Genomic DNA, 22,005 nt, shown 5'->3' on the forward strand with positions numbered 1-22,005 from the left:
AGACTGTTTCATCAGGCCGTAGGCATGTAGGAGGGAGGAGGGGGGAGAGAGGGAGACTCAGAGACCGCCCCCTATCTATCTATCTATCTATCTATCTATCTATCTATCTATCTATCTATCTATCTATCTATCTATCTATCTATCTAGCAAATAACATTTGGAAATTGAGAAGCTCTAATATATGTGTAATAATATAATATAAAAATGATGTAATAATATAAAAATCTATAATAATATATTTGTATATAGTTTGGGTAGTAATGCTGATCTCATCACCAGTTGGGCAATGTGATATCTGTCAGATCTTATTCCAAACCATGAAAGGAGAGGGACTTTTATTTTGACAGGGAGCGAAATTGAAGGCACATTTCCTTTTTTGGCTGTTTTAGCCTCAGAGTAAAAAATAGAAACGCAAAACACTGATTCAACAAGGAGTGGGGGGGTTAGGATTAGAACTTCTGACAATAATAAAAATACTTTTCATTCATAAAGCCCTTTTCAAAAACTCAAAGACACTACACAATAGTTAAAAAGATGTTACACACCAAAAAGCCTACAGCCAAACAAACAAACAAACAAAGCAACAAAACAACATCAGAATGACAGAATAAGAACAATCTACAAAGGTGAGTGCTGAGCAGAGATCTGAATGAAGGTGAGCCAGTGATGTTTACGGAGTGAGTTCCAGAGGAAGGGGGCTCTGTCCCCCAACCCAGGTTCAGTTCTTGGTTCTGAGAGGAGACTGAGGTTTGAATCCATCCATCCATCCAACCTACACTACCTAAACCAGTTTAAGGATGCAGAGATGAATCTTAACCCTCAGGCCCTCCTTAAAAACGTCGCACTCTCCCTCTTAAAGCCCTTTTAGGACATCAGATATTTTTAAGAGTATTAAAAATGAATGAAAAAAAACTTTTTTTTTATTTTTTATTTTTGGTCCTTAACTCCAGTCCTCATCATGTCTGCAGATGTGAATTATTTTTTTCATAATTTTAACCCAATAAATGCCAATTTATTTTCATAATGCCACATTTTCTGACACAAAAAGTGAATTATTTTCTATTTGAAAATGCACAACAGATTTTTTTTGTGCAGGGATCGTTAGTCTTGGACATGTCAATGATTAGCAGCAACACTGATTTGATGTACTATTAAGTTTTGTGTAATAAAAAAAAAAAAAAAAAAAAAAAAAAAAATCACACTCTCCCTCTTAAAGCCCTTTAGGACATTGGATATATTTAGAAATATTAAACATGAAAGAAAAAACTTTTTTTTTTTTTTCTTAATTTTTGGTCCTTAACTCCAGTCCTCATCATGTATAGCAAATGTGAATTCATTTACATATTTTTTTTAAGATTTATTTTTGTGCCTTTATTAGATAGAGGAGGACAGTGGATAGAGTCAGCAACAGGGTCAAAGGTGGGGGAGAGACATGCACCAAGGTGCCTCAGGCTGGATTCGAGCCCGGGCCGCCCGCATACATGGGGAGCACCTTTAACCACTAGGCCACCTGCTCCCCTCGTTTTCATAATTTTAATTTTTCACCAGACTCTGACATCCATAGAAAACACCCAAAGTAGTTTTAGTTGAAATAATTAATTCCACTGGCCTACAGTCGCTGATATATCCTCTCAGTTCAAACAAGGTCATCATCTCCCACAATGCATCTCTGCAAACATTGAATAATGGTGAAATTTAGGTGCATTTTTTGGTGTGCAAATATTTTTACCTCTGAATGACTGAATTACAGAGGAATTAACAGGGTTTCTTGTTTCTGTATTGCAGTGGCAGCAGAATGAAAATAAGTGTTTTTAATGGTAGTGAATGGGGCCTAAAAGGGCTTTAGGAGGGGGAGTGTGAGTTTTTTGTCAACACAGTGTGGATAATGAAATTTCAAAAATTCACTAAAAATGAACATCTTTGTCAAATATCATCATGTTAGCATGATAACTGCCAAAGTAAGAACAAAAAAGCCCTTAAAGGGCTCCAGGAGGGCCTGAGGGTTATTGAGGTTTAAAATATTTTTATTGGGGTGCAGGTGGCCTAGTGGTTTAAGGCGCGCCCCATGGACAGCCTGGGTTCAAATCTGGTCTGAGGCCCTTTACCACATGTCTCTCCCCTGCTCTTGTCCCTGTTTCTGACTCTGCTGTCAAATAAAGGAACAAAAATGCCCCAAAATAATGTTTTTCATGATTAATGATTATTAATGATTTGATTCCAGAGGTTTTCATCTGGGGATTAATAAAGTATCATCTTATGTTAAAATATGTGAAGCTGATCACTATTGTAATATCAGATTAATGTAATCTGAATATCAGATTAATTTATTCTTAACAGCAAATTAATGAAATCTCTATCAGATTAATGTAATCTCACTGTCAGATTAATGTCATCTTACTATCAGTTGTATTATTATTGCAACACTCTCTCTCCCTAATCTGTCTCTTTTCCCCTCTTTTATACTCTTAGTTATTGGTAATAATTGTTGCACTGTAATCATGAGTGGTGTTAAGGAAGGTAGTATCAGCATTGTCCCTACCTGGAGCTTGCATGTACAGAGCCTGGGTCTGTTGAAGGTGGCGTGCTGTTGAGGCTGTGTGGGCCATGTGGTAAGATGATGTCTGGGTGTTGGCATGGTGGGCGGTGAGAGCTAGCATGGAGGGGGATGGCTCTGGGACGCTGGAGATCACTGTTCAGCCCTCTGGAGGTGTCGTGGGACTAACTGGACGAAACACTGACGAAGGAGGATTCCCACTTGACAACCCCTGAGAAAGTGCTGGTTTCTTACTACCCGGGGGTCTGCACGGTTGACTTGTGGAGGCAGATAGTAATGGATTAGGGGTTTCTTCACTGAGCGCTGATCCTCTTTATAGGGCACAAGTATCTTGTGTTTCATTCAAAAATTTGGTTTCTTCTGACGGATGTAACAGTAAAAGAGGAAGCAGGAAGCTGAGCTTTACATTCTGGATTGTTCTGTTCTTTCATTGTTTTTCCTCTGTCTCATGTAATTATTTTAAGGTCTATTGTGTTGTTTCCTGCAGCACATCCTGGAGCACCCTGGAATATTCATGGAGAGCTCTCTCTCTCTCTTCATATATATATATATATATATATATATATATATATACACACAGTGCTTAACAAATGTATTAGACCACCTGTCATATTTGTCTCAGAGACCATCCAGCATCATGAAGTGCTTTAATGCGGACTCTTTCATTTTCAGTCAGCTCTCCACGTTTTACCATTTTGAACAGGAATGAGGAATTTCAAACTGAATTCACCCAAATTTGAGCTGGCTCACTGTGCTTCTCTGAGAAGTCAGAAATTAATCAAGCATAACATTCAACCACTAAAACTAATTTTTCTGTTTAGGAATGCAAGTAAATAACTATAATTTGACATATTAATCAAGAAATATTAATGTGCTTTACTATTTTTTCAGGGTTTTTTTTGTAAATCAGTAAATTTGAAAATTAATTGATAACAATAATGATTCTATTTTAGCATTAAAAATATCATTTGGGTTAAAGAGCTTCTACATATTGGTGTGTTAACCATTGCAGAAACATAAAAAATGATTTTGGTAATTACCAATGCTGTTAATTTAGCGCAGCTGTGGCATAAACCTTACTTAGGGTGGCAGTCTAATAAATTTGTTAAGCACTGTATATGTATATATACAGTACTATGCAAAAGTTTTAGGCATGTAGAGCGCTAACGGTTCTACACAGGTCCTGATGTTCCACAACCCCGGGCTGAAGAGAGGAGGGAGGGCGGCCAGAGTCAGTGTCGGCACATTTGACACATGCGTGTGTTGCTCAGCAGCCAAGGTCGAGCTTAACAGCATTTCTTTTGTCTGGGCCTTTGCACCCTTGGTAATACGCCCAGCCACCACCAGCAGTTTTCAGGTGCTAAGAACATACACACGACAACCAGGGGGCTGTGGCAACCCTCCTACCCACCCTAACAGTACCCTAGGCTAAGTCTAGGCACCACATCTACCCAAAACTCTGCCCTAAATATGTGGGTTTTTTTGTTTTCATCAGATTATTTTCCCATGCCCTTGGTAATGCACAAAGACATCCAGAGCTTCACCTGGGTTGTGTCAGTCCTCCTTCCCGCCCGGTGGGGCCCTCAGGTGGGCATACTCGCCGTTACATGCCTTACTTCAGCCTCAAATTTCGGCCCAAACATGCCTAAAACTTCTGCACAGAACTGTATGTATATGTATATATCCAGCTTATTCCTAGCCCTCATGAAACTTCAAAATAAAATATGAAATGTGGGTGCAACCTCTGGTCCTTTCTGTCTAAACGAGACTTTTCCAATAAATGAGATGGTAAACGTGACGATTAGAGAAATTTGGAGATTGAAATGTGTAAACTTTGTCTGTTTCACCTCAAACAGGATAATATTATTTCTCCCTTTAGTAGAGAGCACTGAGTAAAGTACGTACCTCAGATAACCTTGACAAGCATATTTAGTTAACTTTATTAGCTTCATATCAGTATCATAATAGACAATCATGTTTTATTAAAGGACTTTGGACACCATCCTTCAGATAAGATAGGTCAGAGCTTTAATGTTTTTCTATTTAGTAGTGGGGTTGCTTGAATTCGTATTTCACCAACGAATCCCTCTTAAAATGTGGGAATTATATTAATATAACTATCCATGACTACAGTTGTCAACTCTTCAGTTTGGTAAATCTCAAATTCTGTATTAAGAATGAAAAATAAATCAGTATTGGAAGAATCCCATCCCCGAGGCATTTAGACAGTGAACAGCAAATATTAAATCCTGTTTAAGTTAAATTTAACTTTTTCCTGTTATCAGTACCACAAGCGGAGCAGCAGGTACTGAGCATTACAGAAAATATCACTTATAACTTAAAGTTTGTAATAACTTTAACTAGATGTTTAATTTAATAAGAAGTATTTATTACAGTGAATATTTCTTTCTTTCAAAACAACTGCCGTGATGCTAAATCCCACTGGAAGAGTTGTGTTTTTGGTATTATACCCACATTCGTACAGTAGACCCCCTGGAATAAGGTGGATTTATATACATATATCGTAAAAACTGCAGTGTTAATATGTTAGTGTTGAGTTGATTTAACTCCAAAGTGCAATTTAACTCGACCCTGAGTTACTGTATGTGGAATTCAGTGTTGGAGTTGTTCAGCAGTGTTGAACACGTTAACTATTAAGCAGGGATGTCAAACTCAATCACAGAGGGGGTCGTGGTGAAGCGTGGTGAATGTGCAGGTCACAACTTGTCCACGAGAGCGCTCTGGAGTTGTTGGATTGTGTATTTGATGAGTTTGATGAGGGAAAGCCGGAATACCGTCTGCTTACATTGAGTTGGCACAGCAGCTCCGAACTCGGCAGCGCAGATCTAAAAACAGCTTGCACCGACAACTAAAGGTAACAAACCTATTACTAAGACTATAGGAATATGGCAATGGACGAGTCTGCCAAAATGTTGAAGTATCCCTTTAAGAATATGAGATAAAAAGTCAACATCACAAATTGAAAGGTCAAAATATGAGATAAAGTCAAAATTTAAATTTGAAAAGGTCAAAATAGAGACAAAAAATTGAAACAAATATTAATCAAATGGCCAGAATATGAAATAAAAATCATAATTGTGCAATGCAAAAAATAAAAAAAATTATATTATAAAAAAACACAAATGAATTTGTTTTTCCACATTTCCTTTGATCTAGTTATTTCTACTCTTTTTCTTTTTTTTTTTTCCAAACTTTTATGACTTAAGGATATTTCATATCATCAGGGTTAGGTTTACATTTTTATACTGGAGGAAATCTGCAGACCTCATGTTTTAGGGCCACTTATAATAAGAATATGATATGATCTTGTGGGCCGGGTATAACTTTACCACGGGCCAGATTTGGCCCCCAGGCCTTGAGTTTGACACCCCTGCTATAGAGAGTCAATTGATTTAAGCTCTGCCTGCTTCCAGTTCAAATCTGGATAATTTTCCCATGATGCCCTCAGACAGAGTGTTTATATGGTTTAGATGTTTTGAATTGTCTTTAGGTGTGTTTAGATCAGGGGTCATCAAGAACATTCACACAAGGGCCAAATTTAGTCCCCACAGAAACTCTGGGGGCGGGACTTTCAAATACACAAAAATTATTTTGTTATATTTTTGGTTTAACTGAAATATTATTGTAGTAATAATTTCTTTCAAAATGCAGGAAATTTTTAGGAATTGCCAGTGAGATCTATCCCTGTTATCTATAATGCAGCAGGCCACAAGGAGCCTGACAACAGAATGGACCCCTAAAAATCCCAGAGAATGGGCCCTCCACAATTGTGATTTAGTACTAGTATTAACTCATTTGGACACTTTTAACCCCTTTTTTGCCTCTTTAATCAAATTTTTGCAAGATTTTAACCCCTTTTGAAACCAATTTTCTTGCCCGTTTTATCCCCTTTGTGCCAATTTTATCAATTTTTGCCACTCTTCTTCTATTTTTGCCACTTTCAAACCCCTGTGCGTTACCTTTTTTTCAACATTTTTTGCTTTGTTAAAACCATTTTTGCCATTTTCAAAATATTTTAGCTACTTTTTGCCTGTATAACACATTTTTTGCCATTCTTTAACCCATTTAAACCACTTATCCTGCATGTTGTGCCACTCTTTTATCCATTTTGCCGCTTTTCTTTGTTTTTTCCACTTTTTAACCCCTTTTCATTACTTTTTTGCACATTTTCTTGTCATTTGTAACCATTTTTTGATACTCTTTCCCCTTTTTTCTCTTTAGCCAATTTTTGCCACATTTTAACCTCTTTTCACCACTTTTTTTTTTGTTGCTGCCAATTTTCGTCCCTTTTTGCCACTCCAAAACCCATTTTACCACTCATCACCCATTTTTGCTGCTCTCTAACCTCTTTTCACAACTTTATCTGGTCATTTTTGCAGCACTTCTGCCAACCTTAACCCCTTTTTAAATATCTACTAATAATGACAGCAAATTTCAGCAAAAACAGAACAAATGCTAAGTCATACTAGAGTTATTTCAATTTTAGTTGTTTGTGGAATTGATTGAATAGCTGCAGACATTTAACATTTAACTCTTAAAACTACAACATCTTCTTTTCCTCCTTTTCTGAATCTAACGATCTTCTGGGGACCGGACAGGGAGCTTTGGGGGGCCTGATATGGCGCCCGGGCCGCCAGTTGATGACGGATGAGGAAAGGGCATTTTAATTCTCCTTAGATGAGAACGGACATTCAGCTTTGGCGCCTCCTAGTGGCCTGTGTGGCCCTCTGCATGTGCCTATAGCAAGAAACGGCCCTGAACACAACTGGGAGTCATTTTTACACTCTTCAGAGTTGATCAGCCGTAGTGTTAAGTTTGATTAACATTCTACAGTGACGAGTGTTCATTTTTTACTCAGAGTTAATTTGACTCCCTAATTTTAACACTGGGGAAAGAGTAAATTTAACACCAATCTGGGGTGGGGCCGTTTACTCTCGGATATAGTGTGAAATTGAACTCTTAAAGTGCTACTTTAACACTGCAAAATTTACTGTGACACACACACACACACCTAACCAGGCTGACCACGGTAAGTATTTCAGACTGCAGTCAGCTGGAGACTTGAAGGGAACGCCCACATTCAGCCCGCGAAGATTCGTCAAAGATCGTCTATATTCGACACATTTTCGAGCACCTACGAAGATCCTCTATTTACTGAACTCATAGCTATCTGCCATCAATACGTGGTGAAATAAAACTGAAGCAAACTTCTTCAATTTACCACAGAAATGAATCAGCTGTCCAGTGGCAAATTCTCATTTTGTTTATGTTTAAATATCTCTCTCAGGGTCAGTCCTGTGGTTAATTGATACTAAATTGTTGGATAAATATCATATTTCAGGGTCACTCCTGTGGTTAACTGTGAGTCAATTGCCATTTAAATATCTTATTTTAGGGTCAGGTATTTGGTACATATTATTTAAGTGTTAGTTTATCGTTCAATATCTTATTTCAGGATCAGTCCTGTGATTAATTGTTAGTTAATTATTTAATGTCTTATTTCAGGGTCAGTCTGGTAGTACATTGAAGCTGTTTTCTTTGAGCGCGGTTTGTTTCTAATAAAGACATTCGTGCTCTGAAATTCAGAGCTGAGTGAACCCTCCTGTTTGTGTCCCAGCTCTGGAGCTAATATGGCGCCGTGTTTGAGTGAGTGTATACGTTAGCTCCAGGTTAGCTCTGTCTTCGTACAGGTGTGTCTCCTCACCTGCACCGGAGGACACTGGATCATGGCGGGAGTGATCCGGAGGCTCGATGAGACCGTGGTGAACCGAATCGCAGCGGGAGAAGTGATCCAGCGTCCCGCCAACGGAGTCAAAGAACTGATCGAGAACTGGTACGGCTAATGCTAATGCTAATATCACCGGATACTGTAGGATAACAGTAGTTTCTATCCATAGAGGTTTTATCCTGCGCTAACGCTAATGCTAGTGATGTGTGTGACGTCATGGATGTAGACCTGATGAAGTGAAATATTTAAAACTGCCTGATTATAACATTAATTAAATTAATGACACTGAGATAAATACCAATATAATAAAATAATATTAATAAGATGTATAGAATACAGAGAAGTTAAAATATTTATACGGTTTATAAACATGTATTGGTAGCCTCATAGCATAAATGCCAAAGTCATATTTTAAGGTTTTCAGAAAAAAAAGAAGAAATATTCTGGCAAGCATTTAATTTTTTTATATGTACTGTAACAATACGTTCTACCAGATATATGAACAAGTTTCTTAAAAAAGAAAAGCCACAACCAGGACTACATGACAAATGAAAGAGTCTGAATAGATGATAAAGATGATAATTAATGGATGTTTTAGGCAAATAGTGATTAACGACTGTAACAAGCACTGTGATTGGCTGAGGATGGTAAGGCACAATATATAAGCAGCAGTGTTAGGAGAGAAGAGTAAAGCACAATTTGGCCAAAAAATGACTTAGGCAATTATGCTATAATGCTAACACTATGTTTATGTGTTAATAAACATATTTGTATAAAGACATCCATACAGTTAACACAAGTCTTAGTTAAACATATATTGATATATTATAAATGTTTATTGATATATCTCTGTGTTAATAAACATATTGATATGTCAGTATCATGATTTGACTGAATGTTTTTGCAGTAAATAGTGAAATTGTTGTTCATCTTCAGTCTAGATGCCAAGTCGACTAACATCCAGGTGACGGTGAAGGATGGTGGGCTGAAGCTGCTTCAGATTCAAGACAACGGGACTGGGATCAGGGTATGTCACCTGGGGGGCGGGGCTAATGTGCTTCCTTTAACCTGGATAACAAATGTCATTGTAGGTTCTTCACAGGTGATGCACATGACACATTTCATATAATGTGCTGTTAAATTTGTGCAGGTAGAAGTCCTTAAGGATACCTTACTCTGATAAGGTTGATGAAGCAAGGGAACAGAGCAAGAGTTTTTCTCATCTAAGACGTTCTAGATTTCTGCCTTTTTATATGCATCTGCAAACTTTGTTAATGTCTGCTTTCATGTGTGGACAAATGCTTTTAAGTTAGAATCACAGTTTACTTTTACATTTCAAAGGATTGTAAGTCATTAAAATGTAAACCTTGATTTAAAAAAACAGAATTTCCAGACATCAAAAATGTGGCTAGCTAAAACTGAGAGTGGCTTGTGAATGAATGAATGGTGAAATTCATGATTTGAACAGTGATTGTCGCAGCTACGTCACGTGTTTTGTTGCTCTGATTTGCCCGTAGAGATGTGACAGACAGAATGTTCATCCAATCACACTCCGAGTTTTTATCAAAGGCTCTGCCCTTTCCCAAACACTCTGTATCGAAGGTTTTCCAGATGGATTTGTGAAACACATCTATCTGTCTAGTCAGGTTAGAAAATTCAGGCAAAAAAATCAATTAAAAATAATTTTAATTAAAGGTATAATAGTCTAGTCTGCCCCCTACAGGTCTCTGATGATACAAAGGTGTTTGTTTTCAGAGGGAGGATCTGGAGATCGTCTGTGAGAGATTTACGACCTCTAAACTGTCGACCTTTGATGACCTTTCTCAGATTTCTACGTATGGATTCAGAGGAGAGGTGAGTGGCTGAATGATCCTCAGGTAAATCAGCACTCCTTCATTTCAGTCACACTTCCTGTTTTGGTTTGTTTCCCAGGCTCTCGCAAGTATCAGCCATGTTGCCCACGTCACCATAACAACAAAAACAGCTGATGCTAAGTGTGCCTACAGGTGAGCCGAAGTGTCCTAACATTTCCGATATCAACCATCAATGATGATAATGATAGAGTGTTTCATATTTTTGAGTTTGACTCATAGTTGTGGTCATGCAGGGCGAGTTACAGCGACGGAAAACTGAAAGGAGCACCGAAACCATGTGCAGGAAACCAGGGGACCCAGATACTGGTAACACAACAGTTATAATACCACACAAAAACTGAATACACAATAATTACACACAAATTTAAAATTACACGTGATTAAGAGAGATCCCAAAGAGCTCAGTTTCCTAGTGTTAAGATCATACCAGTGGTTAGTCTGCAGTGTTAATCTGATATCAGATAATACCTGAAAAGCTAATTATTGTTGTTAACAGGTGTTCAGTTTGTGTCAACACATACAGTTGATCACTCTTAAATATCTCTGTGTCTCTTCTAGGTGGAGGATTTATTTTTCAACGTGTCTACGAGAAGGAAAGCATTAAAAAGCGTCGCTGATGAATATTCCAGGATCATAGACGTGGTCAGCAGGTCGGCCATCTTTGTTTGTTTTCTTTTAAGATCATTAAAGTTTTTATTTACAGATGTTTTCATTCAAAGGTACGCCATCCACAACTCAGGAAAGAGTTTCACTGTGAAAAAGGTGAGACAACTTGAGTTTATTTCACATTAAAAGAACATAAACAACATGTCAGACTGAGACATTTTACCTTTTAATGAAAAATATTTGCTCATTATGAATTTGATGGCAGCAATATATCTCAAAAAAGAAGGGATTTTTACTGATATGTAGCATCCCCTGCTCTTTTAAAGACAGTCTGTAAACGTCTGGGAAGTGAGGAGTCCAGTTGTTGGAGTTTTGGGAGAGGAATGTTGTCCCATTCTTGTCTGATGTAGATTTGTAGCTGCTCAACAGTCCTGGGTCTTTTTTGCTGGATTTTTCTGTTTCTGATGCTTTAAATGTTTTCTATCGGTGAAAGGTCTGGACTGCAGGTAGACCAGTTCAGGACCCGGACTCTTCTCCTGTGAAGCCATGCTGTTATGATGGATGTGGTATGTGGTTTAGCATCGTCTTGCTGAAATAGTCCAGGCCTTCCCTGAAAGAGACGTTGTCTGGATGGGAGCACATGTTGCTCTAAAACCTCTCTCTACTTTTTAGCATTGATAGTTCCTTTCCAGATGTTAGAGCTGCCCACGCCATAGGCACTAATGCAACCCCATACATCAGAGCTGCAGGCTTTAGAACTGAGCCAGCAGACCAACCTGGATGCTCCCTCTCCTCTTTAGTCCACAGGACACTACATCTGTGGTTTCCTCTGACCACAGAACAGTTTTCCATGTTTCCTCAGTCCATGTTAAATGAGCTTTGGTCCAGAGAAGACAGCAGTGTTTCCAGATCCTGTTCACATATGGCTTCTTCTCTCCATCATCCAGCTTTAACTGTCATCGGTGGATGGCATGACCATCTGTGTTGACAGACGATTTCTGGAAGTGTTCCTGAGCCCATGCAGTGATTTCAGTCCAGAATCATGCCTGTTTTAATGCAGTGGCCCCTCAGGGCCCCTTCAGCCTTGTCCCTTGGTCACAGAGATTTCTCCAGATTCTCTGAATCTTTTGATGATGTTAGGAACTGTAGATGTTGGGAGATTCAAAGTCTTCACAATTTTTTATGCTGATGAACATTTTTCTGAAATGTTTCCACAATTTTTGGACTAGTTTTTCACTGATCGATGAACCTCTGCCCATCTTTACTTCTGACTTTTTTGGAAGTAAGTTTGAGTTAGCTTTTATTTTTTTAAATTTTAAGATGTTTTTAGAGAAATCTTGATTGTGTGTTTTTCAGCAAGGAGAGACGGTGGCTGACGTGAGGACTCTGCCAAACGCCACCGTCACCGACAACATCCGGACAGTTTACGGCAGCGCTGTGAGCAGGTGGGTTAGACTGAGAATGAATTAGTGAATGAGTGAGTGGATAAATGAATAAACGGATGAATAACTGGTGCAAATTGTGTATGAGCTGATGTGTTTTTTGTTCACATGGAGCGGATCGATTGGGTGAATTTGTAAAATGAATGAATGAGTAAATGAATTAATGTAGGCGTAAATGAATGTATAAATTAATATGCAAACATCTTTCTTTCTTCACAGGGAGCTGATCGAAGTTGGCTTCCAGGACCAAAAACTGAACTTTAAATTGAAAGGATTTATCTCCAATGCTAACTACTCCATGAAGAAATGCATCCTGATCCTCTTCATCAACCGTGGGTCCACACAGATAATCCCATTAATCTGGTTAAATCTCACTGATCTGGTTAAAACTGGTACAGTTTAATTATTCTGGTTTATTCGGGTAAACTCCAATTAAACTGGTTAATCCATTTAATCTCGTTAATCTGGTTTAATCTATTTATTCTGGTTGATCTGTTTAATTTGGTTCAATCTCATTAATCTGTTTTATTCTGTTTAATCTGGTTTGATCTGATTAATTTGGTTAATCTGGTTTGATTTAAGTAATCTGATTAAATCAGGTCTAATCTCAATCTGTTTAATCTGGTTCAATATCAATTATCTGGTTTAATGTGGTTAAACAGGTTTGATTTCAATAATCTGTTTTATTCTGGTTAATCTAGTTCAATCTGATTCAACTGGTTAATTTGATTCGTTTGGTTTAAGCTATTTAAGATGGTTTAATCAGGTAAATCTGTTTGATCTGGTTTGGTCAGATTAATCTGATTAACTCAGTTCTTATTTCAGTCTGTTTAATCTGGTTCACTGTCATTTATCTAGTTTGATCTGGTTTATCTGGTCTGATCTCATTAATCTGTTTTGTTCTGGTTAATCTGGTTTATCTGATTAATCTGTTTGATTTGCCTTGATCTGATACATCTGATTAAAATAGGTCTGATCTCAGTCTGTTTAAAATGGTTCAGTCTCATTTATCTGGCTTAATCTGGTGAATCTGTCTCAGATCGTCTGGTGGAGTCGAGTGCGTTGAAGAAATCAGTGGAGACGGTCTATGCAGCTTACCTTCCAAAGAACACTCATCCTTTCCTTTACCTCAGGTAATCTTCAACTCACCTCATAATCTCACTGTTAATTCAGATTAATCTTTCTAATCTTAGTATTTAATATGATTAATTTCTTTAATCTCACTGTAATTTAGGTAAGTCTTTCTAGTCTCAGTATTTAATCTGATTAATCTCTATAATCTAACTGTTACTCAGATTAACCTTTCAATTCTCAGAATTGAATCCTATTAATCTCTTAATTCTTCGTGTCAACTCAGATTAATCTCTTTTTTTCAGTATTGACTCAGATTTATCTCTTGAATCACAGTATCAACTATGATTAATCTCTTTAATCTTGGTATTAACTCTGATTTATCTCTTTCATCACAGTATCGGCTCTGATTTATCTCTTAAAAACTTTGATTAACCTCTTTAATCCAAGTATTACATCTTTTTAATCTGAGTTTAACTCTAATTAATCTGATTAATCTTAGTATTGACTCTGATCAATCAAATTAATCTCAGTATTGACTCTGATTAAACTCATTAATCTCAGTATTAACTCTGATTAATCTTTTTAATCTCAGTATTATTTCTGATTTATCTCTTTAATCCAATTATTAACTCTGATTAATATTTATTTTACTCTGATTAATCTCATTAGTCTCAGTATTGACTCTAATTAATCTCAGTATTGACTGATTAATCTCAATATTGACTCTGATCTCAGTATTGACTTATTAATTTCATCAGTCTTAGTATTCACTCTAATTAACCTCTTTAATCTTAGTATTGACTCTGATTAATGTCTTTAATTCTGATTAACCTCTTTAATCTTAGTATTAACTCAGATAATTGTTTTTAATCTGTTCTGTCAGTCTTGAGATTGCTCCTCAGAATGTTGACGTAAATGTTCATCCCACCAAACATGAGGTTCACTTCCTGCACGAGGACGCCGTCATCGAGAGCGTTCAGAAACACGTGGAGAGCAAACTGCTGGGCTCAAACACTTCACGCACCTTTTTCACTCAGGTCAGTGGTTACCTTTTTTTCAAAGACACCACGATTGATTGACACTGATCGATATCAGCTGACCTTTATTACAGTTTATTAGATCTCAATCAATGCCTCTACTCATGGATCGTCCAGTCAGCTGATTCACCCTCTGGTGTCTGCTGTTGAGAGAAGCACAGTGTGATCTGAAGTATCATTATATCAGGTTTTTGATCAGTCAGCCAAACAGCATTGATCAGTCAGCCAATCCGCATTGATCACATGCATCATCACCATCAATGATAATGATGGTGGTGTTTTAGATGATGATGATGAAGGTGTTTGTGTGTGCCCTTAGACCCTGTTACCTGGTCTCTCAGGTAAGGTTCCAGAGAACTCCAGTAGCTCTGAGTCTTCAGAGAAAGTTTACGCCCATCACATGATCCGTACCGACAGCCGCTCCCAGAAACTGGACGCCTTTCTCAGACCTCCTGATCCTGATCCTAATCCTAAATCAAATCCTGATCATAATCTTGATGCTGATCCTGGACCAGCTAAGACCAGCTCTGACAGTGTGCTGGACAATGACGATGATGCGGCGTTGATGGCGGCTCTGGCTGAAGAGGAGGAGGAGCTGACAGAAGAAGGAGGAGCTAACAGGTGACTTCCTGTCTCTGTAGTTATGAGTTGGGGTGGAACCAAATATTGATACAGTGGTTCTGTTGTCATTAAATCTTGTGTGATCTAGGTGTCGATGTGATGACCCCTATTATAATAATTTAACCAGTCAATATGGTGCTCATAAAAGATTTCAGTTTGACCCCTGATTGATACTTCCTGTCTCCCGTCCTTGTTTGTGTATGAAATCAGTGAGTGTTATAGGCTGTACAGAAGGGGACAGTGCCGTTAGATATGAAAACCAAGGGACAATGGCAACAAGCGAGGGAAAGAAGTTTGGATGTGACAGACATTTTTAATCGGGTCATATTATGTTGTTTCATGTCCATTCTTGCCTTTCAAGATAATGTCACCCTTTAATGTTTCTAAAACATTCCTACCTTGCCTTTAAAGATGATACAGTCCTTTAAAGTTTCTGAAACATTCCATTCTTCCTGTAAAGTTAATCACCCTTTAAAGTTCATAAAACATTCCATTCTGGCTTTTAAAGATAACTGAACCTTTTAAAGTTTATAAACATTTCGTCCTTTCATTTAAAGATGGTTTCACCCTTTAAGTAGATAAACATTCCATCCTTGCCTTTAAAAATGATGCAGTCCTTTGAGGTTTCTAAGGCATTCAATTCTTTCCTTTAAAGTAAATGTAAACCTTTAATATTCATAAAACATTCCATTCTTGCTTCTAAAGATGATGGAACTTCTGAAAATTATAAACATTCCAACCTTGCCTTGAAAATTGATTTCACCCTTTAAAATTTGTCAACATTCCAATCTTGCTTTTGAAGGTGATAGAACGTTTGAAAATGTATAAACATTCCATCCTTGCCTTAAAAATGATGCAATCCTTTGCGGTTTCTAAAACATTCAATCTTTTTCTTTAAGCTAATGTTACCCTTTAAAGTTCATAAAATATTCCATCATTTTTTAAAAAGATGATAGACGCTTTGAAAATGTATAAACATTCCATCCTTTCCTTTAAAGAAGGTGTCACCATTTAAAATTTATAGACATTCCACCCTTGCCTTTAAATACTGATACATGCTTTTAACGTTCATGAAACATTCCGTCCATGCCTTAAAAGATGATATACAGTTTTAAAGTTCATAAAACATTCCATTCTTGCTTTTAAAGATGATAGAACCTTTGAAAATTTATTAACATTTCATCCTTACCTTTAAAAATGATTTCCCCCTTCAAAGTTTCTAAACATTTCAATCTTGTCTTTAAAGATGAAAACCTTTTAAGGTTTATAAATATTTCATTTTTGACTTTAAAGTTTATAAACAATGCATCCTTGCCTGTAAATATGATACACACTTTTTAAGTTCATAAAACATTCCATTCTTTCCCTAAAAGATGACATTTTTAAAGATCATAAAGTATTCTATCCTTGCTTTTTAAGTTGATGTCATACTGTAACATTTCTTACACATTCCACGTTTGACTTTACAGATGATATAACCTTTAAAGTTTCTAACACATTCCATCCTTGCCTTTTGCACGTGTTCCACATCATCTTCCATCCACACTCATATGGGGGTGTTTTAGCCATTTCTGGATGTTTACGCCCTCCCTTAAGAAGAGGATGTGCACATGCACATTGTTTCATTATGAAGTCACAGCACCACCAGCTGGCCTTGCATGGATAGAAAAGGGTTTCTAGTCATTTGTGTTAATCTGTGAAGACGGTTTTCAAATTTATTCTAAAGCTCTGACGTTTTGAAAATAAAACCAAGAAGATCAGAGTTGTACATGAGTGTGCTCAGTTAGTGTGGTCTTATTTTGGTAAGCTGATGGGTTCAGTGTTAAAATCCTGACTCAGACGCGAGTGTGGTCTTATTTTGGTACGCTGAGGGGTTCAGTGTTAAAATCCTGACTCAGACACGAGTGTGCGCTTATTTTGGTACGCTGATGGGTTCAGTGTTAAAATCCTGACTCAGACGTGAGTGTGGTACTCTGAAAACGCTGAACGTCCATTCCTAAACGTAGAAACGCCATCAGATCTTTTGCTGTTTTTATCTATCCTGTCAGTCAGCCAAGGCCCAGATGGAAGGAATGATACACCTCAGATCTGTTTTTCAAAATAAAAGAAAACTCAACTATCATTGTTTGTGTGATGGACAGGAAACGACCCAGGAAACAGGAAGGGGAGGAGCTGACGGCCGCCGCCATACCAAAGAGACGAGTCATCAAACTGACGAGCATAAAAGATCTGAGGGCGGAGATTGAGGACGACACGCACCAAGGTATGATCACGCCCACTCCCAAACCACGCCCCCACAGCGTCTGACTCCTGATCAGTTCTCTCTTCATGTGATCAAATATTGATCCCATCAGACAGGCCCGTTGCTTGTTTGTTCATTCTTCTTATTTATTTGTTAATTTTTTGGCTTTATTGTTTCCTTGTGTGTTTGTTTTTGTTTGTTTATTGTGTTTTTATCCTCCATCTCTCTGCAGGAGTCCAGGAACTCCTTCAGAATCACTCCTTTGTGGGCTGTGTTGATCCTCAGTGGTCTCTGATCCAGCATCAGACCAAACTCTACCTGGTCAACACCTCCGTGCTCAGGTGAGCACTGACCAACGCCTCCTTCTGAATGGTTCTGCTCCACCTCTGACCTGTCTGACCCCTCTGACCCGCTCTCTTCCTGTCTGACCTCTCTGACCACTCTTTTCCTGTCCCAGTAAGGAGCTGTTCTATCAGATTCTCATCTACGACTTCGGGAACTTTGGTGTGCTGCGTCTGTCGGTAAGAAACCAACAAAGAAGAAAAACTGTCTGCTCATTAAAGAAACAGACTCACGTGTTGGTGTTTGTGTCCCTCAGAGCCCCGCCCCCCTCTATGACCTCGCCATGTTGGCTCTGGACTCAGAAGAGAGTGGCTGGACCGAGGATGACGGTCCTAAAGAAGGTCTGGCTCAGTACATCGTAGACTTCCTTAAGAAGAAGGCCGAGATGCTCCAGGACTACTTTTCCATGGAGACAGACCAGGTAGGAGGTCTGGTTCTGATCAGGTTTATCATCAGGCTGTGTAGAGCTGTTTTATACGGGGTCAGAATCCTCCTCTACTGATTGATAGATGTTAGATTATGTGTACTTGTCAATGTTAATCATGACCTTAGTATTAATCTGGTTTTGGAATGATTCTCAAACAGGATCCGGATCATTAAATCTGTTTTGTTTTAATAATAAGTCTTTTGTTTTCTCATCAACCTCAGGAGGGGAATCTGACCTCTCTTCCTCTGCTGCTCGATAACTTCTCTCCTCTGATGGAGGGTCTGCCCATGTTCATCCTGAGACTCGCCACCGAGGTGACCGCCATCAGAGTCCTGCTGCTCGCCATGATGAACGTCTGAGTGTCTGACCCCATGTTTGTCTTCCTATTTGTTTGTTTTTGTTTACAGGTGAACTGGGATGATGAGAAAGAGTGTTTCAGGGATTTCAGCAGAGAGTGCGGTGCCTTTTACTCCATCAGAAAACAGTTCATCCTGCAGGATGAGACGGTGAGACGAATACGATTGACCTTTAATTTGTCAGGAACAGAGCGGCACTGACCTGTCTGTTTGCTTTCAGGACTCTGAGGCATCGTCGTGGCGTTGGAAAGTCGAACACGTCATCTTCAAAGCTCTGCGGACTCTCTTCAGTCCTCCAAAGCGTCTGAGTGAGGATGGCAGCGTGCTGCAGATCGCCAACCTCCCCGACCTTTACCGAGTGTTCGAGAGATGCTGAAAAAAAGATTTTATTTGAGATGTTTTTTTGTTGGAATAAAAATTTCACAACATAAAACCTGACTTCCTGTTCTTTAAGAGCAGAAAAAATCATCATCAGGGGTACAGTAAACTTAATTTAAGGCACACTCACACTAGGTCGTCCATACCGTGCCTGGGCCCCTTTGGGCCTAAAGTCTGGTACATTTGGCCAGTGTGAGTACAATCGTTCCGTGCTTGGGCGCGGTACACTTCATGGCCCCAGCATGGAAGGACGAGGTGGGCCTAGGCATGGCACAGATGCACATGGATAAGCACAAGCGCGGGGCGCAGAGAGCACACCAGGCAGCAGCTGCATGCTAGAGACAGCAGGATTTTTTCAAGAGAAATCTATATATTTTGTCTCATTGTATTTAAGCAAGTTACAAAGATTTAATCAGAGCTGAAGAATTTAACTTTGCACAACTCCACTACCACCTAATGCTCTAATACAGTGTTACTCTACCCTGCTCAACCAAAGAGCCAAATTGTTGTAAAATAACTTTACAAGAGCCACAATCTAAGTGGTGAGAAGTGGAAAAGTGGTTTAAGGGGGCAAAATAGTCAAAAAAGGGCAAAATAAGAGTGAAAAGAAACAAAGTAGGCATAACATTTCCAAAAACCGGGTGTAAAGTGACAAAAAAGTGGCAAAAAAGGGCAGAAAGTGGCAAAAGCATGACAAAATGAGTGAAAAGTGACTAAAATGGGCAAAAGGTGGGGAATGGGCAAAAATCAGCAAAGTGTGGCAAAAGGCAGCTTAGATGGGGGAAAAGGGGAAAAATAGCAAAAACAATGATAACTCAAAAAGGGGTCAAACCTGGATATTAGTGGCAAAAGGAAGCTACAAAAGTGGGCTTAAAGCAGTAAAAGGGATTTTAAGTGGCAAAAAATTGCAAATAAAGGCAATGAAAATATACAGACAAAAAATAAAGGTTGATAATTAAAGCCAACTGTGTTAGTGTGGAAAACACTGATTAATGTGACTCACAATGGATAATTTCTGAGGTCAGTTTCCCTTTTTAAAGCTTCTTTTGGGGGAAAATATTTCAAATTAAAACAAAAAAGAGCCCAAAATCATCACAAAAGAGCCACACGTTGAGCGTCATGGATCCCAGTCCAGTCCAGATTCCTGACCAATTTCTAGCAAAGTCAGGCTTTAACGACCCTTGAGGGTTTTTTTTTGTTGGTTTGTGAAATCAAACCTCTTCCCTTGTTTTAGTCGCAAACAGCAGCTCACAAGATAACAAACACCTTTCATCCTCCGTGCATAAAGGAAAGTCTACAAAATATGCTGACGATTTAACAATTTAACCTCTCATTTTTCTGAAATTATAATGGCATACTATCATCCACTGAATTCATTTACCTATGATTCTACTTCATGTCATCAAGAAGTGAAATCGTGGTCTTGATCGCTAACGTCTGAACAGAGCGTCATTTATTTAACCCTGTGGCGTTTTCACTTCCAGCTCTTGTCAGATGGTTCAAGTTGCTCTCCTCATGGTAAAAAAAGTATTTCAACTGAACATTTAATCCTGCTCTGGACACAGGCTGTCCTATGACATGAAAACTTGGTTCCAAAATTACACTGACTGTTTCGACTCTGTGTGGACAGCCAACTGCGTCTTTCTTGAAATGATTACATTAGTCATAGCGTAGCCCACTTAAGACGCATGCGCAGGCCAAACCAAAACAACGATGGTGGATTACAGGGTTGTGCTTCAAAAGCTACTGAACTTATGGCTTTTACAGCAAACTCTGATGCTCCTTTACCACCACTGAGAACAGCAGACACCTGATGTTCTTAAATCCACCGCAGAGAAAAACCAGAAGGGCAACCAGGAGAAAGTTTGGGGCAGTTTTCTGTAATCTTCTCTCTTTTGTTGTACTTCTGTGGCAGCGTAACAGCGCCACTTACAGGCTTGGCATATATACTACAGCGTTTTCAGTTGTTCCATGCTTATGCAGAAATTTCCTCAAACAAACCTGTGTTGAAGGAAAAACTTTTCAAAAAGAAACTAAAATATAAAGTTTTCATCTCCTTCTTAGAATAGAGATGCACGATATTATCAGTCTGGCGTCGGCAGATATTAGCAAAAAAAAAAAAGGCAAATATCGGTATTGGCAGATATCAAAATTTCTGCCGATATTTACATCCGGTATTTTACCTGTGTATTCCAGCATATATCGACTGTAAATTTTGTCCATATATACTAATAAATTAATGAAGTTTTAGTCTAAACCAACAGACCCATGTCAGATGAGGTCTTTTTCTTCATTCATCCTCATTCTTTAAACTTTAAACTGTTTTTAAGGACTAAAGTTTGTTTCCTTGGTCATCCTTAATCCCTTCAGCGTCCAAAAGGACTGATTTTTTTTTTCCGAGAAGCATATTTAAATATCGGTATCGGCTAAAATGAATCTGTACATATCAGCATATCGGATATCGGCAAAAATCCAACATCTTGCATCCCTCCCTTAGGATACCCTGAAAAGAGATGGAGGAGGGTTACGGTTAGAATGTCCTTAACAGAGTCAGATAGAGGATTTCTGCTGTGGAGGAGAAACACCAATGTCAGAACAAACTTTCCTTCCTTTAGTTAAACCTTTTAGGAAAATGAAGGGGACACAGTTCTGTAAATGACACATTTATTTTCAGAAATCTTTTAAATATTATTGAAACATTTCAGAAACGGCAGCAGACAAGCTCACTTTGACATGTTTGGGATCATCGTACCTGTTAAATCATGTGAGAAGGCACTTCACTGTGAGAGGACGCTGGGAAAGTGCGGAGCAGCCGTCAGCGTTTAAAAGCAACTTTTTTCTCAGTCATGCAACTTATGAAAAAAAAACAACAAAACAACCAAAAACAACCAAAAAACCAAGAGCCAAGCACCCGGCCAGAAAAATAAACCATGATCAAATATTGTGTAGTGAAATGTCCTGATAAAGTTCTCCCAAAACAGAAAAAAAACATTATTTTATTATGAAAGGTTCTGATTTTTAAAGACAGTTTCCTTTCTCTGTGCTACACGTTTAGAGTTTTTGGTTAGCTACAAATCTCCGAGTGTTTCTGCTAAAAGGAAATGTGCTGCAGACGTTGGCAGTCAGACGACGGTTTCAAGGCTTCACGGTGACGAAGACGGCGCTCACTGCTGAGACAGCAGAGCGTTCCTGTTCGCCTTCATCTTCTCCAGACGCTTCACCAGGTGGTTATTGGTCATCTCCATCTCCTCTATCTTATCCAGCGCTGTACGCAGCTACAGAGGGAAATATTAAAATATAACA

At 38.5% G+C, this 22,005-nt stretch overlaps 2 protein-coding genes across 19 annotated transcripts in view; one reads left to right on the forward strand and one right to left on the reverse strand.

Annotated features, from left to right (window-relative positions):
• Window positions 1-8,200: 8,200 nt before the first annotated feature.
• On the forward strand, window positions 8,201-18,738 carry mlh1 (mutL homolog 1, colon cancer, nonpolyposis type 2 (E. coli)). The gene is made up of 19 exons (XM_041788753.1): window positions 8,201-8,408; window positions 9,240-9,330; window positions 10,059-10,157; window positions 10,236-10,309; window positions 10,411-10,483; window positions 10,736-10,827; window positions 10,897-10,939; window positions 12,140-12,228; window positions 12,445-12,557; window positions 13,265-13,358; window positions 14,183-14,336; window positions 14,656-14,957; window positions 17,099-17,220; window positions 17,432-17,540; window positions 17,657-17,720; window positions 17,798-17,962; window positions 18,190-18,282; window positions 18,376-18,474; window positions 18,545-18,738. Exons 1-19 carry the CDS (start codon window positions 8,302-8,304, stop codon window positions 18,698-18,700), a joined length of 2,139 nt encoding a protein of 712 aa, XP_041644687.1. The 5' UTR covers window positions 8,201-8,301; the 3' UTR covers window positions 18,701-18,738.
• Window positions 18,739-21,349: 2,611 nt separating this feature from the next.
• Window positions 21,350-22,005, reverse strand: part of lrrfip2 (leucine rich repeat (in FLII) interacting protein 2) — a 35,328-nt gene continuing 34,672 nt past the window's right edge. For all 18 annotated transcript variants that reach the window (XM_041789384.1, XM_041789382.1, XM_041789379.1 and 15 more), the window contains one exon: window positions 21,350-21,977. In XM_041789384.1, coding sequence (XP_041645318.1) covers window positions 21,867-21,977 — 111 coding nt within the window. In that variant the 3' untranslated portion in view covers window positions 21,350-21,866. The remainder of the gene's footprint in view (window positions 21,978-22,005) is intronic.

This window comes from Cheilinus undulatus, linkage group 6 (genome assembly GCF_018320785.1).
Source record: "Cheilinus undulatus linkage group 6, ASM1832078v1, whole genome shotgun sequence".
NCBI lineage: Eukaryota > Metazoa > Chordata > Actinopteri > Labriformes > Labridae > Cheilinus > Cheilinus undulatus.

Coding starts and splice junctions, on each gene's coding strand:
- mlh1 (XM_041788753.1), top strand. CDS start 8,302: ATGGCGGGAGTGATCCGGAGGCTCGATGAGACCGTGGTGAACCGAATC. Junction 17,541..17,656: donor GTCAACACCTCCGTGCTCAG/GTGAGCACTGAC, acceptor TTCCTGTCCCAG/TAAGGAGCTGTTCTATCAGA. Junction 17,963..18,189: donor TTTCCATGGAGACAGACCAG/GTAGGAGGTCTG, acceptor CATCAACCTCAG/GAGGGGAATCTGACCTCTCT.